Genomic DNA, 14,894 nt, shown 5'->3' with positions numbered 1-14,894 from the left:
GTACGTGCGGAACTGGTTAACATCACAGCCCTGGGAATTTTATGGGACAGCCATTCACCACCTTGTGTCAACTGGGACAAGTGTCTCAACAGCCAGGGTAAATACTTCTAACATACTGGTACTGGTTTCTGTAATTATGCCTTCGACTCGTTTGTTTTTGAATGCCCCTTGCACACTCAGAGATATTACTTCAAAAATTTTTACTTTTTAAACTCTGGTATTGTAAATCATTACAGACTGGTAATGCTATGTATTGTAAAAGATTATGTATTGTAAATTATTGTGCATTATGTATCATTATGTGTATGCTGTGCAAGTTATTGTGTGTAAGATATTATACGTATATATTATTTAGATTGTATACGTAATGTGTATTATGTTACAAGTACATAGATGTACAGAAGGAAACTTACTGGACCAATAAAACCACAGTCATTTGTTCTCATCTCAGATTTTGTATTTGTTCTAGTTTTCTTTCATTTCACACACTTACAATGCTTTCCAATACATACAAGTAGCTGAGGGGATAGGTAGATGTTCAGCAATACATGATGCATATTAATTAGAGGTAAAACAAACACACAGATACAGATATACATTATTCTTACATTTCAAATTTTATCATGTAATACAGACCACACTTTAACCATCACACTTAAAATATTTCGTAATGACATTTTCTGTATACAAAAATTATATACATTCATACCAATACACAAGATGGCACAATAACTCAGCATTATATGTAACAACACAATTAAGTAATTGGTTGTGTCAAAACTAAATCAATAATAGCAATGGATGTCAAAGTGTAATTTCAAATGGTACCTTATGTGGTACTAGCACAGCAGCACCCATTTAGTTTTTCACTGTAAAGTAAATTTTAATTCATGACAAATGTACTTTATAACTATGTAAAAAAATTTTGCAACATTGCTAGTGTCAGTTTCATCACTGTAACAATGAACTGCTATTATAACTATGTAGTGTATATGCATATTTAGAAAAAAATAAATAATTATCAATCTTAAATTTCAGCAAGAACATCACATTCTAAATATTTCAAAATGGGTCAACAATGATATATTTATATAACACTTGCATGTTCCATATTTATAATAATTTGTTTCTTTTTAATACTGTTGCTGAATTTGAAAGGACTGAATGTCAGACACATTTGACTGATATGCACTTCAAAACCAGAAAGCTGTATCAAGAGAAACATAATACAATACTTGTAACATTTACATCTCAACTTCAATAACAGTCCATATAGTGAGTAATTTCATGTATACTTACATAGCACACAAATCTAACTTGTGCAACCTATTTTATATTACCCGCAGTAAAGGGTCACGGAACCAAGATGAAAGCAATGGCATGCAAGTGATCACAAACTCATAATTTTGTGTGTTCATTCACATGTTTAAAAAATCTGCTGGAACAAAGAATTTCAATCACACAAAAATTATATAAGTGAGTAAAAAGATGCCATATACCAACACTCAGAAAAGATTATAGTCGAGTCTTGAATATTATGTTTCATAGTACATCTGAAGTTCTTTAACATGCCACAGATATACATGGAATGTTTACAGTAGACAACTCCCAAAACATATCAACATAAATGCATAATATTTCATATGCCACTATGGGATACAAATTCCTTAAACACTGAACATTAGACAAACACAATCTCTCAACAACTCAGTCGTGTACTCACATTAACATACACAAAGACACACTCCAAAATGTTCAACACTCAAAAATAGCTAGATTCATAAGCTGCTAGACTGCAAGAAAATGCAAGGACTTTACACAGTCCTCTAGCGTAATAATTGCTGAAACATATAGTCATCAGTGGTATACATTATTTGAACATCCATCAGTACAGACAAACAACAAGAATTTCATAAGGAGATGATTCACAGAGTAAGTTTAACACATGAAATCTCAAGAACACTTATTGCTTATGTCATTATCTTTCTGTGAGATAGGAAGAATGCATTCAGGAAATGAACTGTCTCTGACAGGATAGCTACTATAAGAATACTATGAGCCATTAGAGAACACACACAGTTGCACTTATGTAAATGTTTGAAGATGCTCACTGAGAAGCTTTTCTTTACTGATGTAATCAAGTGTAAATAAATATGACTACAAGATTATTTATTTCTTTGTAAGAGAAATGTCAACCATAAGGACAAACTGCATACTGAAACTAGGTAATTAAATGTGTACTTGTAACAAAGTTCCTTAAAGCAATATCGATAATATGGATAGGGCAAATTTCCTCACCAAATGGTAAGAAATGGAAATGCACTGTAAGTCTTCCTTGACTCAAGGTTCTAGTGACTTTTCCAGTGTTCTTAAGCCTTACCAGTCTTTTTCATTCAACACATTCCTCTCTTATACTAAAAGCAGCAGTCATTGGTTTAAAAGCTAGATATTTTATACCTTTCTCCATAGTTTTACATAATGCTGCTTGGTGAGTAAATATTCTCTATCCACATTACATTTTCAGTTCATTGATCAGTTCTATTACAATAATATCTGTTTGCTTAAAACTTAACTGGTAGGAAGCTTTACAGCTGCCTTCCATATGAGTTTATGTGACATAATATACACTGAACAACATGGTTCCATTTTTGTGTTAATAATTCTATGTCTAATTTATCATCTCTCCTGATTAAGTTCAGTAAATATTTGTACAGAAACACTGATATTCTACAGTTTCTAAATTCTCAATTATGGATTTAAATTAACAGTTGTATTTATGAAATTGTGCAGTATTGCATCTAATAATCTAATATTTTATCAAATTGTTTGCTACAAGAGGACATATGCTAAAGCACTAGATGAAACAACACTGATAAAAAATATTACTGTATGTATTTATACATGAAAAATAATGGCCTTCACAATATCAAGAACAGGGTTTTCTCAAAATATATTGTCTGCTCTCCCCAATATTGTCAAGATACACAAGTCTAGAACACAAGTGCAATCCATTTCTTCAGCATATCCTGAAGTACAGGAGCATATAACTACTTGGCTCTTTTCAGAGGACTCACATGCATACAATGACATCCCTGTCAAGTGATGGTTTTTGTTCCAAACATTAAGAACATTTCATTAAATGATGCCACCCACAAGTTATTCAACTATGTTAGAGAAAGTAGGAGGAAAGACTAAGAATTTCAAAATATTTCTCAATAACTATTGAATTACAACACACAGCAATGAAAAAAAAATTCCAACAGGAAACAAGCATATATCTTGCCACAATACTGAAGTATTTAGAAGCAACATATCTCCATTCAAAGTTCAAAATAAGTAAGGTTTGAAAATACATTGCTTTGGAAGGTTTGATATTCTAATCATCTTTCATTTTCCTGGTTCTTTAGGCAATGTATACTACTGCAGCACAGGCATAGGCACAGGCAGAGAATTTCTTAGGAGGCTTAGTGTAAATTAAGAAACGAAAGAACAGAAAGTTAACAACAATACTGAGTTATTGCTTCCAATTTCAATTTGAAAACTGTTCTTGGATTAAGTTACTTAGTCAAAAGAGCACGAATAAGAAATAAGTTCCAGCTCAGTTGTTCTTAAACAAAATCTTAAAACCTTTTTTAAGTTAGATAATGTAACTGTTTCCCTTTCAGTTCAATGTATGAATGAAGTGGAAAAAATTCTCTCTTTTGAACATTTTCCTATATAAAGAAATCACTATGTTACTAGATGTGTTGCACTGCAAAACAAATAATTAAGAAGTTCTGTTAATCTGCACTGTGTAACCTCAATCAACTGAGTAATGTTGCATGTCATTATTATGTAGCACACTGCAAACTTTATTTAAATGCAGGTGACATAGACTTCATCCAATGTGTAAAACATAAATATCACTTCTTAATAGATTAAGCAGTCTATAGACAATCAAATATAGGTTGTACACTACACATACATAACAAATTCAGTTTCACTATATTTGTGGCACAATAAGATAAAAAAAATAAAACTAATCAACCTTCCCTATGATTACTGCAGAAAATTATTCAAATCATTAATAACCCACCGGGACACTTTCTGAAATTCCGTCCACCTTGTGATCTGAATTGAAATTTTGAAAAAAAAAATTATTTTAAAAAATACTGCAATTAAAATTTACATTGAAAGACCATATTACCAATGTGCTGCCTATCTGAGAGCTTACAATCCAACATTTTTTCTTCAATGTTCAGTTGCAGGAAAAACTTATCTTTGGGACTTAAACTTTTCAAAATATACTTTGGCATGTACAAAAATAGAATTGCATTCACATAACGCATGATCAATCACATTGTTCACTGATTATTTAAAAGGAAAGCATTTACAGTGATTTTTAATGCTGTCTTAACATGGCCACCAATCTATGTTTAAAATTCAGAAAAAAAAACTAGAAACTTGTTGGTTTCAAGCATTATAGTTTATTATTCTGATTTTAAACCACAACAGATGACTAGAAAGGGGTATGAATATCATCCATCATTAAAATCATAAAAAAATGTTATTTGTAAAAGCAATTAATGTTAGCAATCCCTCATACATTTGTGATGCTTTCATGACTGACTAGATTCCACAGTCAAATCTTCTACTAACTACAGAGCATGAGTGCAATTTCCTAGATAGAGAAAATAATTAAAAAATTTAAAATGAAAATAATAAAGAAGCAGTATGAAGGCGATATTAACATTTTGATTACTTACTGTTCTTTTAAATGAATCTGATCATTTGAAATACCCCTCTGAGACAATATGAACATCTAATAAATCTTAAGAATCATCTATATTTGAATAGGTCAATATCACAGATGATCCTGGAATGCCTGGACCAAGTTTCCCATATGAGGCTTCTTAAACTCTGCTTTCATTCTCAAGGAGTACTGAAGTATTTTCTTTCCTCTGTAGCTGTGTTTTATTCAACTTTTTTCCAATTTTCTACTGTCTAAGAACAATCATTTAGTTTACCATACCTGCAGAAGGCCCCTTCAAAAGAATGACAGCATCCAATAAAAGCTGAGCCATTCATTTAGCAAATGAAGTACCAGGAAAGAATTAAGTTGCTGTTTCCATTAATGCATGCAATGAGAAAAGAATGAATATTTTATTTTTCACCAACAAACTCATCTGCTAAATGAGTGGCACATTACCTTCATTTGAAGCTTTATTGTTCTACTAGAAGTTCTCACCAAGTAATAATAGTATTGTCTAAGAAGGAAAGGAGAAATGATTCATATAATATGAACAAAAAGTTTTTAATTATTTTGTGAATGCATCAATATGCAATGTAAAAGGGACAGCTGATACAGTTTCTACCACACTATTTTTCTCCACTATCACAAACCTTGTTGAAAGCTGAACAAAATTTGCAGTATTTTTTTTAAATATCCTGTTTAAGTACTATGTTAAATGTACAGAATACTAGACATCGTTTTAAGAATAACAATATATCATTTACATGATGCAGCATGCTCCTACATATAATTTTATATTTATAGTCCATCTCTAAATTCATTATATTTATTTTATGTTTTTATTTATTCAGCAGTTTTTACTTACACATTACTTAAGGAAATGCAGACTTTTTCATTTTTAATGTGTTCCATGAGAAATTGCAGTGAAATGGTATGTTTATTAACTACTTGTAATACAAACACAAAACAATACAGATGTAACAGTCATATCACAAGTTATATAATAATCTGTGTACCTCAATTCATGTTGTGTCATGCATACTAATCTTATTGTACTCACACTTAAGTGAGCATTGTACTAAACGAAATTAAATCACATGACAATGAGTTTGACCATGTTTTGTGTTGGAATGCATCCTTTAAAACTAGCAGACATATGAGATTAATAACACAAATCTCATAAATATTTTTAGTTTTCATTGTTGCAAGGACTATCTACAACCCTTCTCTCTTCCCATTATGAAATGGTTTCATGAAGTATGGTGTAATATTACCTCTGTAACAACCATGGTTCTTTTCCTTTTTGAAAAAGAAATGACTATGAGAAAATACTTGTACAAGGGTTATAAACAAAGAAGTACTTTTTCGAAAATTACTTCGTAATGCTGAATGCTCCAAGAAATAAAAGAACTACTTTTCCTAAATTGCTCATATTTATCAGTTTATAGACAGCGAAGGTAGAGTACAAGTAATAACATTAGTGCTTAATTTATATTCTACAAGAGAATCAACACTGACAAGAACTTTCAGCAATAATTATTGTCCCTGCACTGTTTGAATGCAGTCATGAATCAACAGACTCTTAATCAGACTGACAGAACCAATACTGGGTATTAGCTCTGTTAATGGCCGCACCCCACCTAGCAATCAAGTAAATTACTCAAAGTGGGTACAGCCTTCACAAACAATTTCGTAATTAACAAAACACCAACAGAGCAATCAAATAGTGAAAGTACATAATACATGACAGTTTCCAACAGTCTTACCTAAGAGTATTATTTTCTGATTTCACATAAAAAAATCTGCTTATTCCTTGGAACATTTCAATCCAAATAAATTGGTTTTATGAATCAGCATGCAGTATCGTTCATAAAATTGTATAACTGAAGAGCTTACTAACAATTACCAAGTATCTGGATGGAAACAACACACATGTCAATATGAGAACAGTAGTAACAGCTGCAAATTGTAGTTTAATACAAGAGACAGTTCACGGCAGAGGGACAACAACCTGTACGTAAGTTACAGGGAAATATCCAGTTCGGCCATTGACGGTGCCTTCATACCAGTTCTCATCAATTTTGTTTGTTAGTGTTATTGTTTCTCCTTCCTGAAAGTGAAATACACAAAATAACTGTTAGCAGATCTGTAAAAACATAGCTTAAAAAAATAACATTTCTACAGCTCAAAGTTCCCATTCAAAAATATAAAGAATAAAGTGAAGATGATAAGAACATACATTTCAGTAATACACAAAACTTTCATGGAAGAAATATATATATAGTACTTACACAAAACAGAAATTTACTTCATTCACAACTAAAACTAGATATTTCTTTTTAATTCTAACAATAGATTTAATATCAGACTTATCACCATTAATAACACATATAGACTACTAGCTGTTCAAGCCTCCAACAGCTCCTAAAACGTAACTTTGTAAACAATTTAAGTTTTGAAATTCATTGACAAAGTCAAAATTATGAGGAATAATCATAATCACAGACATGTGCTTAAAATAGATATTGTTGCACTGTCTTGTTTGTTTAAAATAATGCCAATAAGGTCTACTTCTTCAGCTTGCATTACACTTGCTTTTCTGAAAACTGTGAGGATTGAGGATTACTGTGAGGAGCAAAATGGGTACTTTCACAAAGATATGTAGGAGACAAAGAGAGATGCTACGATTATTGGGCTATCAATAAGCTTGCTGACTACTGACTGTGCTTCAAGAGTAACATTTCACAATCAAAACCAAAACAAAATTCCTCAACTGCTTTCTTCTTTAGACTCATGTTATCGGATTTTAATGCCATGTACAGGATTGTTCAGTGACTGAAAAAAATGTTTGTTACAATGATCTCCGGCAACATGGCTGCCAGACTGGCGGAGAAGGCATTCTGTGTGATGAAGTTCTGTGCAAGAGACAGCCTGCAACCATAGTGTGTGAGAAATTCGGGACCACATTCCAAAAAGCTCCACCTGCCAGACAATCCAGTTATTTGTGGGTACAGATGTTTAAGGAAACAGGATGTCTTTGTAATGGCAGAAGGAGTGGGTGGGCATCAACATCTGAGGAGAAGTTGAATGGATCAGGGAAACATTCCTCATTCAGTATTATCTCGTTCAAATCATAAGCTAGGAATTCTGCAACCAATTGTTTGGAGAATGCTGGAAAAATGCCTGAAAACTGAACCATGTTGAATTCAGCTGTTCCAAGCCATTTCACATGGCAATAAATGTTTTCAGAAATGAAGGACTATTTTACCTGCAGGGTGATTTTCAGTGATGAGGTTACCTTTCACCTGAACTGTGCAATAAATTAGAATATCATGTGGATATGGGGAGCAGAGAATCCCCACAGAGAACTGAACATGTCTGTGGATCTGCAAAGGTTAATATATGTTGTGCTTTGTCAAGGCAAAAAGTGTGTGAACCCCCCCTCCTTTCCATAGGCAACAATCTGCGTGCTTTCTAACCTGGACATGCTTCTGCTACCACTTATCCTGAAATTGCAAGATGCCAGCGATGATATCATTTCTCAACAGGATGGCGCTCCAATATACTTTCACACTGATGTGCTTGACCTATTAACACCGTATTTAAATACTGAGAGTGACCATAAATTTAATATGATTTAGCAAACTGAACCACATTTGCAATTAAAAATTTAGAAAGAGAGAGAGAGAGAGAGAGAGAGAGAGAGAGAGATTAAAAATATGGAGAGTCTACTAAGCTCAATACTGGAAAAGTGGCTGGTGTAACCTTACCTGTTACAGAGAACATCAGTGAGACCATCACTCAGTTACACACACTGAAATACATATTTCCATTTTGGTGTCCTGTATTAAGTTTCCTGGACTTTTATATTTTACAATAAGCTACACTTCACGCTGCATCAATAACAAAAATTTTCGAAATATTTGTACAGCTTCAATCTGTCACATTTAAATGAGCCCTCCAGAGTCCCAAGCAGAAATTAGTTTTACTTTAACAAATTTCTGAATAAACAGCTTCAATCACCATTGCCCTTATAGGTTCTCTTTTGCAAACTCAGATTGGGTGCCTCCACTAGCAACTACAAACACTATCAACTGAATGTGGTTTGGAGACTTCCACATGAGAACACACTGTTGCAAGATCACACATGACAATGTCGAGACTAGACTTCACTGGCCTTGACTCTTAGGTGAACAGACTTTTGAGATGAAGTCCCAAATTCTTCCCCTTCCAGACTGAAACGCCCCCTAAGACTTCAAGAAACCAATTTAAAGATAATAATAATTTAATGTGACTTCTGAAATTTTCCCGGCGTATTTCTTCTTCTAATATTTTCGGGTATGCAGCCGGATCCCGTCGACATTCTGCCACGATATTTCGGCCCAGAGACGTCCGGCCATCATCAGGTGAGTACACAACTACTGAAGAGCCCAGGTGCAGTCGCGGTATTTATGCCGAATCTCGCGCCCGAGTTGTACGTGCTGCCCTCGGTGGTGGAAATAAAGGTTCATCTAGTCATTGAGTATCGAATGACACTGTCGACTCCGCTGTGATTGTATAATTTTAATAACAGGATTCCAATTTTTATCCAGCTGAAAGCCGTTGTCACGATTTATAAGATTATTGGCAAGACGTATTTCCACTGATTCCTTGATTACGGAATCCCAAAAACCGGAAACCGGGGATAAAATTTTTGTTACATTGTATTCCATTGAATGTCCCAAAGAAATACAGTGCTCTGCTACTGCCGATTTTGACGGTTGCCGCAGACGGGTGTATCTTTCATGTTCTATACATCGTTCATGGACAGTTCTTGTCGTCTGGCCAATATATGCAGCGCCACATTCACAGGGAATTTTGTAGACGCCTGCCTTCTTCAGTTGTAAATCGTCTTTAACGGATCCAACCAGGGCCCGGTTCTTAGCTGGTGGACGAAAGATAACCTTGATTTTATTTTTCTTCAGTAATCGGCCTATTTTCGACGACACATTCCCGGCGTATGGAAGGAACGCAGTTGATTAGAAGAATAATAATTTACATGATAGTATCTGCAAAGGAATATAGTGTTCAGTCTGTGATCCTCACATTTTCAGCAACAAATTCAAAGTGCTCCATCAAACGCATCTTAAACATACAGACACAGAGACTAATGGCATTAATTTACCTTAAAACCTAGCTCTCCTGGGTTCTCTGGCTCAAAATCGTACAGTGCAGTGCAGCATGGCATTTTTGGTACGGCAGACCGTGCAGGAGAACGCATAGGAGATGGAAGAGGAGATGCTGAAACATGGCATTTTAAATATTAACAACCAAACATATTTTATAAGAATTGATACAGCAATAACCATAATATTAAAAATGAATGGCATATTGTAGCAAGACATAATTTACTAACATCCTAAAATGTTTGTTATTGATGAAGTGTAAATAATAAATTCCATTTTTTAACTTACCAAAGAGATCAAGGCACTGAAAGAAGTGCTATAGGCAATTAAAACTAGAAGTAATTGCTATTCTACGAAAGGAAAGATGTAGTGTCTCTTGCAAGTAATCATCAGTATTCAGACTTGAATATACATCTCATCACAGCAGTAGCTTGCATGTGTCTAGATGTAGGTACAGTAAAACTAGCTCAAAACAGAATCGCCTGGAACTAAAATAATTTTCCACACTGAGCTGCCTAAAATTTGTCAGGTATCGTGCACAAAAGAACAGTACAAATTTTTGATTATGCACATACTGTAATTATGTCACTTCACTCCAGCACAGTAGATTTTCATTTACTGTACACTGGAGAACAGAACACTGGACTATAATTGGTAAACAACATTGCATTTCTATGTTTTTACTCGAACTGTAAATTCATTTATTATTGTATGTACATACATATTATTCCCATATTTATTTGCTTTACATTTCACTTTTTTTGCCACATATCAACGAGGGTATGTCCTATACAAAATTGTTTTTTCTATACAATTTTTTGCACAATATAATAGTTCCAAGTTGGGAAAATTTTTGTGTGCTGCAAATTGCATTACATCATTTACGCATGCAATGGCTTCTTCAGACATATTAATTTTTCTAGGGAGATCATTTTGCTCCTCTTCTTCTTCCTTTGTTTCTTCTTCATCATCCTCTGTGTTGCGGATTTCTATTAAATCTGTTGATGAAGTGAAAGTGGAGTGAATTACAAAAAGTCATCACTTCAAATATAATCATCTGCACTACATGAAATGTTTCGCATTTTCATTAATTCAGCAATTGCTGCAACATTTTCTTGAACTTTGATGGCCACCAAAGCATCTTGTTTCTCACCCCCAAACCCCACTTTGTTGAAGTACTTGGTGACAGTTTCAGGTTTTATTTCCTTTACTGCCAAACCAATCCAATTTACTGCATCCATGACGGAAACTGACCATGCAAGAGCAAATGCACTTTCGGCTTCTTCAACACTAAGAATAAGAGATTGCATCGGTAATCACCTATAATAACACTTGAATATGTAAATACCCCCTGGTCCTTGGGTTGTGAGAGACTGGATGAACCTGGAGGGAACCAAGTCAATTTCACGTTTGATAACATTACTTTCGGGTGGCAGGTTGCATTGTCTAGGAAAAGGAGAACTTGGCGACTTCCTTTTTTTCATTTTGGCATTGAAAGAGCCCAGCCATTCTTCCATAAGACCACTCACCATCAGCACCTTTATATTGCTTCGCCATGTGCCTTGAAGCTTACTGACGTCTACGTTTTTGAAACAACGTGGTTTTTCCACCTTTCCAATCACCAGTGGCTTGTCCATTTCATCTAACATGTTCCCTCACAGCATTACAGCGAGTCTTTCCTTGAACACTCCTCCACCCAGGGCACTTTTCACCTTGAACTGATAGTGATTTTGAGGCAGCGTATGATAAAGGCAGTCCCATTTCATTGGCATTGAACACACCTTTTGGGTCATAATTCACAATTCAGATGTACATTATTGTCTTCCATCCTGCTGCTACACTTTGCTGCACACACTTAGCCTCCCCACACACTTCATTTCATGCGTTGTTGTGCCTAGCTTTGAAACTGTCCAGACATCCTGTAGATGCCTTAAACTCCATTAATTCCAAGCTCTTTAGCGACTTTCAGGGACTCACTCTGCAACAAGGGTCCAGATAAAGTTAAGTTTTTTGCCTGCACACGTACGAACCATTCCCACATTATTTCATTAATTTCTTCGTTTCCGGTCTTCTTTGCCTTTCTTTTCATCTGCCCATACCCTTTCATCCATTCATCCTGAATCTTACCCTTGTTTCCTAAAGTCTTATAAATTTGTGTTTTACCGCACTTGAAACACAACATAATTTTTCACACAGGTAGTCTGCCTTTCTCACTCGCCTTGATTACATTAATATTTTTGTCAAGTGTGAATGACAAATACCATATGTTCGACATCATGTTACTGTATCTCTTAAAGTGCTATTAAACAACTGAAACTGGCAGAAAATAATGACCTCGCCAAGTAAAACCATTGTACAATGGAACAATACCCACCTCTTTCACTGCGCACATTGCAGCAGAGTGTTGGTAGATGCGCAACAATGTTCCATTATGTGCTGACATGCGTCAGTAGTGAGGAAAACGAGAAAGCCGACAAGCAGAGGGCTGATGAACGAACTGTTTCCTTTGATGAACTGTACTGACACTGAGTGTAACTTATTTTTTGTTGCGCAGAGTGGCGCTGTTTTAGGTCCACACCAGCAGCACTGCACTGCACTGGACCTCTTTTCTTGGTTTTGCGCCACTTAACAGCGGTGTTAAAAGTAATGTCCTTGTAGAGTCATGATGATGTTTGGTTTGTGGGGCGCTCAACTGCACAGTCAGCAGTGCCCGTACAAAGTACCAATTTTTACACAGTCCATTTTCTTTCCACAATCCAATGTAGTCACTCTCACAAATGATGATGATGATGATGATGATGATGATTATGAAATGATGAGGACAACACAAATGCACAGTCCCCGGGCAGAGAAAATACCAAACCCAGGCGGGAATCGAACCCGGGACACCGTGATCCAGAGGCAGAAACACTAGCCCCTAGACCACAAGCTGCAGACTTGTAGAGTCATGATTAACTGATGAACTGTAATACTGTAGTATTCCAAAAATGGTAGATTATTTCCTAAACAGTATATCAGAAGGTTCATGGAACAGAATAGTGCTTAATCACAAGACATTTGACATATAATAGCATCTCAAACAAGTCATTATAAAAGTTTTGAAACTGAAGATACACTTTTAAAAACCAGAAAATCTCTTCTATGACAGCAGGCAAGTAATAATGGGAATATGGTAACACCTAGCTGCCACATAGCTTCATTGTGACATGGCATTTCTATTTAAGGTGGTTCAAGAGCTCTACCAAACGATCTCGTTTTTGAAAAAGAGCTATGCAGCCGTCTGAAAGAGTACTTGGTGGCAGCTGTTGTACTTACATTCATTGTGCTAGTTTCTCCCAAACAAGCTCTAAAGGATTCTGATATCTCAATAACTAATCCATGTGGAGGATATCTTCACTTCCAGAAACTATCTTCACCTGCCAGATGAGCTCAACACAGATGACTGAACCAACTATTCTAATGCCTGAAAAGTCGCTCTTACCATTGCTGTGCCTTGTCTCTGTACTTCTTAGCATTTATTGTATTTCTCTTATGTCCAACTAAAATGTAAAGCTCAGTTTGCCCATCCAACATGACATCTCCCACTCCAGGAACCCATTTCCACCAAGCTGGTATTATTCTAAAGTGATCCTATGACTGCACTGATGGCAACTTTGCCTTCAGACAACTGAAAACTGAAGTATAATTCCTGTGTGAAGAGCACATTGCTTCATTCATGCTTGGTCCTGCCAATTTGTTGACTCCAAAAAAAGGAACACTAGTGTTCACTGCCATGAGCAGAATACAAACTGCCAGATTTGTAGCCTACAAATCAACTGCTCTGAACTTCTTAAACACAGTTTGTTGGAAAGCTGTAACTCCTGAGGAAATCACTGAAGACTAATATCTTGTACACACCATTGGATTTCATTACACACTTAATGCTACGACATATTTATCATCATCTGGAGTACAATCTCATTTGTTGACCTAGTAATGGCCTAAAACAGACATGTCCTGTGTCGCTGAACAGTCAACAAAACCCTGAAATGCCAATCTCAATATCTCTCTCTCTCTCTCTCTCTCTCTCTCTCTCTCTCTCTCTCTCTCTCTACTGACAAAGCCTGTCTGCAACTTGACGTGTCTTCTTTATGGTAAATAGCAATTTATCTTTTCCTACAAAGTTGATATTCCTACCTGGAGTTTCCATTGTTTGATTAATCTGTGTGCCTAGTAATTCCACCCTGCAAAACAGGATTCACAATGCATCTTTCTATTGAAGATGTTGCCAGGCACTACATGCTGCTTACTGTGAAATAGAAAACATGATAGATAGCATGGGTCTAATGAATGCTTTTAGTTACCTTGAATCATGTGCTTATTCAGAATAAGGAGTACACCTTCCCTGCACAAACAGGACTATTCTACTTTAAAAGAAGTCTTCGGGGTCACTTCGATCTACCAATTTTCCTGATTCTTTAACTTTCGATATGGGTGTAGACCACTACTCACCAGGGGAGGCATTAAGTAGTGGACCGACACATTAGCTGGTGAGATTTCAGACAAAGTACTTTCTCAGACCGCTAACAAACACACTGAGCTCTGTGCATATTGCTGCTTATCTTCACAGTGTTGCAGCCTGATTTGGGCACAAAGTGGTTTGCAGGAACTTGTGGATGGAAGAAAACTGTAGCATAATACAGGAAGACCTGCGGAGGGTCGACATTATGTGTAGGGAGTGATAACTGACCCTCAGCAAAAACAAATGTAATGTACCATAAATACACAGACAGAAAGACCCTTCATTGTACAGTTACACAATCGCAGAACAGTTACTTCCATAAGTTACCTAGTAGTATGGTTATGGAACAATTTGCAGTGGAACAGTCACATAAAGTTAATTGTGTGAGGCAGATGCCACACTCAGATTCATTGGAAGATTCTTCAGGAAATTTAGTCCATCAACAAAGGAAGTAGCTTACAAAACAATTGTTCAACCAGTGCTTGAATACTGCTCA

The 14,894-nt window shown here is 35.6% G+C and overlaps 1 protein-coding gene across 8 annotated transcripts in view; it reads right to left on the bottom strand.

Annotated features, from left to right (window-relative positions):
* Window positions 1–441: 441 nt before the first annotated feature.
* LOC126095726 (endophilin-A) overlaps window positions 442–14,894 on the bottom strand; it is a 536,080-nt gene continuing 521,627 nt past the window's right edge. For all 8 annotated transcript variants that reach the window (XM_049910481.1, XM_049910480.1, XM_049910484.1 and 5 more), the window contains 2 exons: window positions 9,897–10,012; window positions 442–6,842 (listed from right to left, as the gene is read on the bottom strand). In XM_049910481.1, the coding sequence (XP_049766438.1) occupies window positions 6,723–6,842; window positions 9,897–10,012 (236 nt within the window). In that variant the 3' untranslated portion in view covers window positions 442–6,722. The remainder of the gene's footprint in view (window positions 6,843–9,896; window positions 10,013–14,894) is intronic.

This window comes from Schistocerca cancellata, chromosome 8, assembly GCF_023864275.1.
Source record: "Schistocerca cancellata isolate TAMUIC-IGC-003103 chromosome 8, iqSchCanc2.1, whole genome shotgun sequence".
Lineage (NCBI taxonomy): Eukaryota > Metazoa > Arthropoda > Insecta > Orthoptera > Acrididae > Schistocerca > Schistocerca cancellata.
This window is presented reverse-complemented; position numbering and strand designations above follow the sequence as displayed.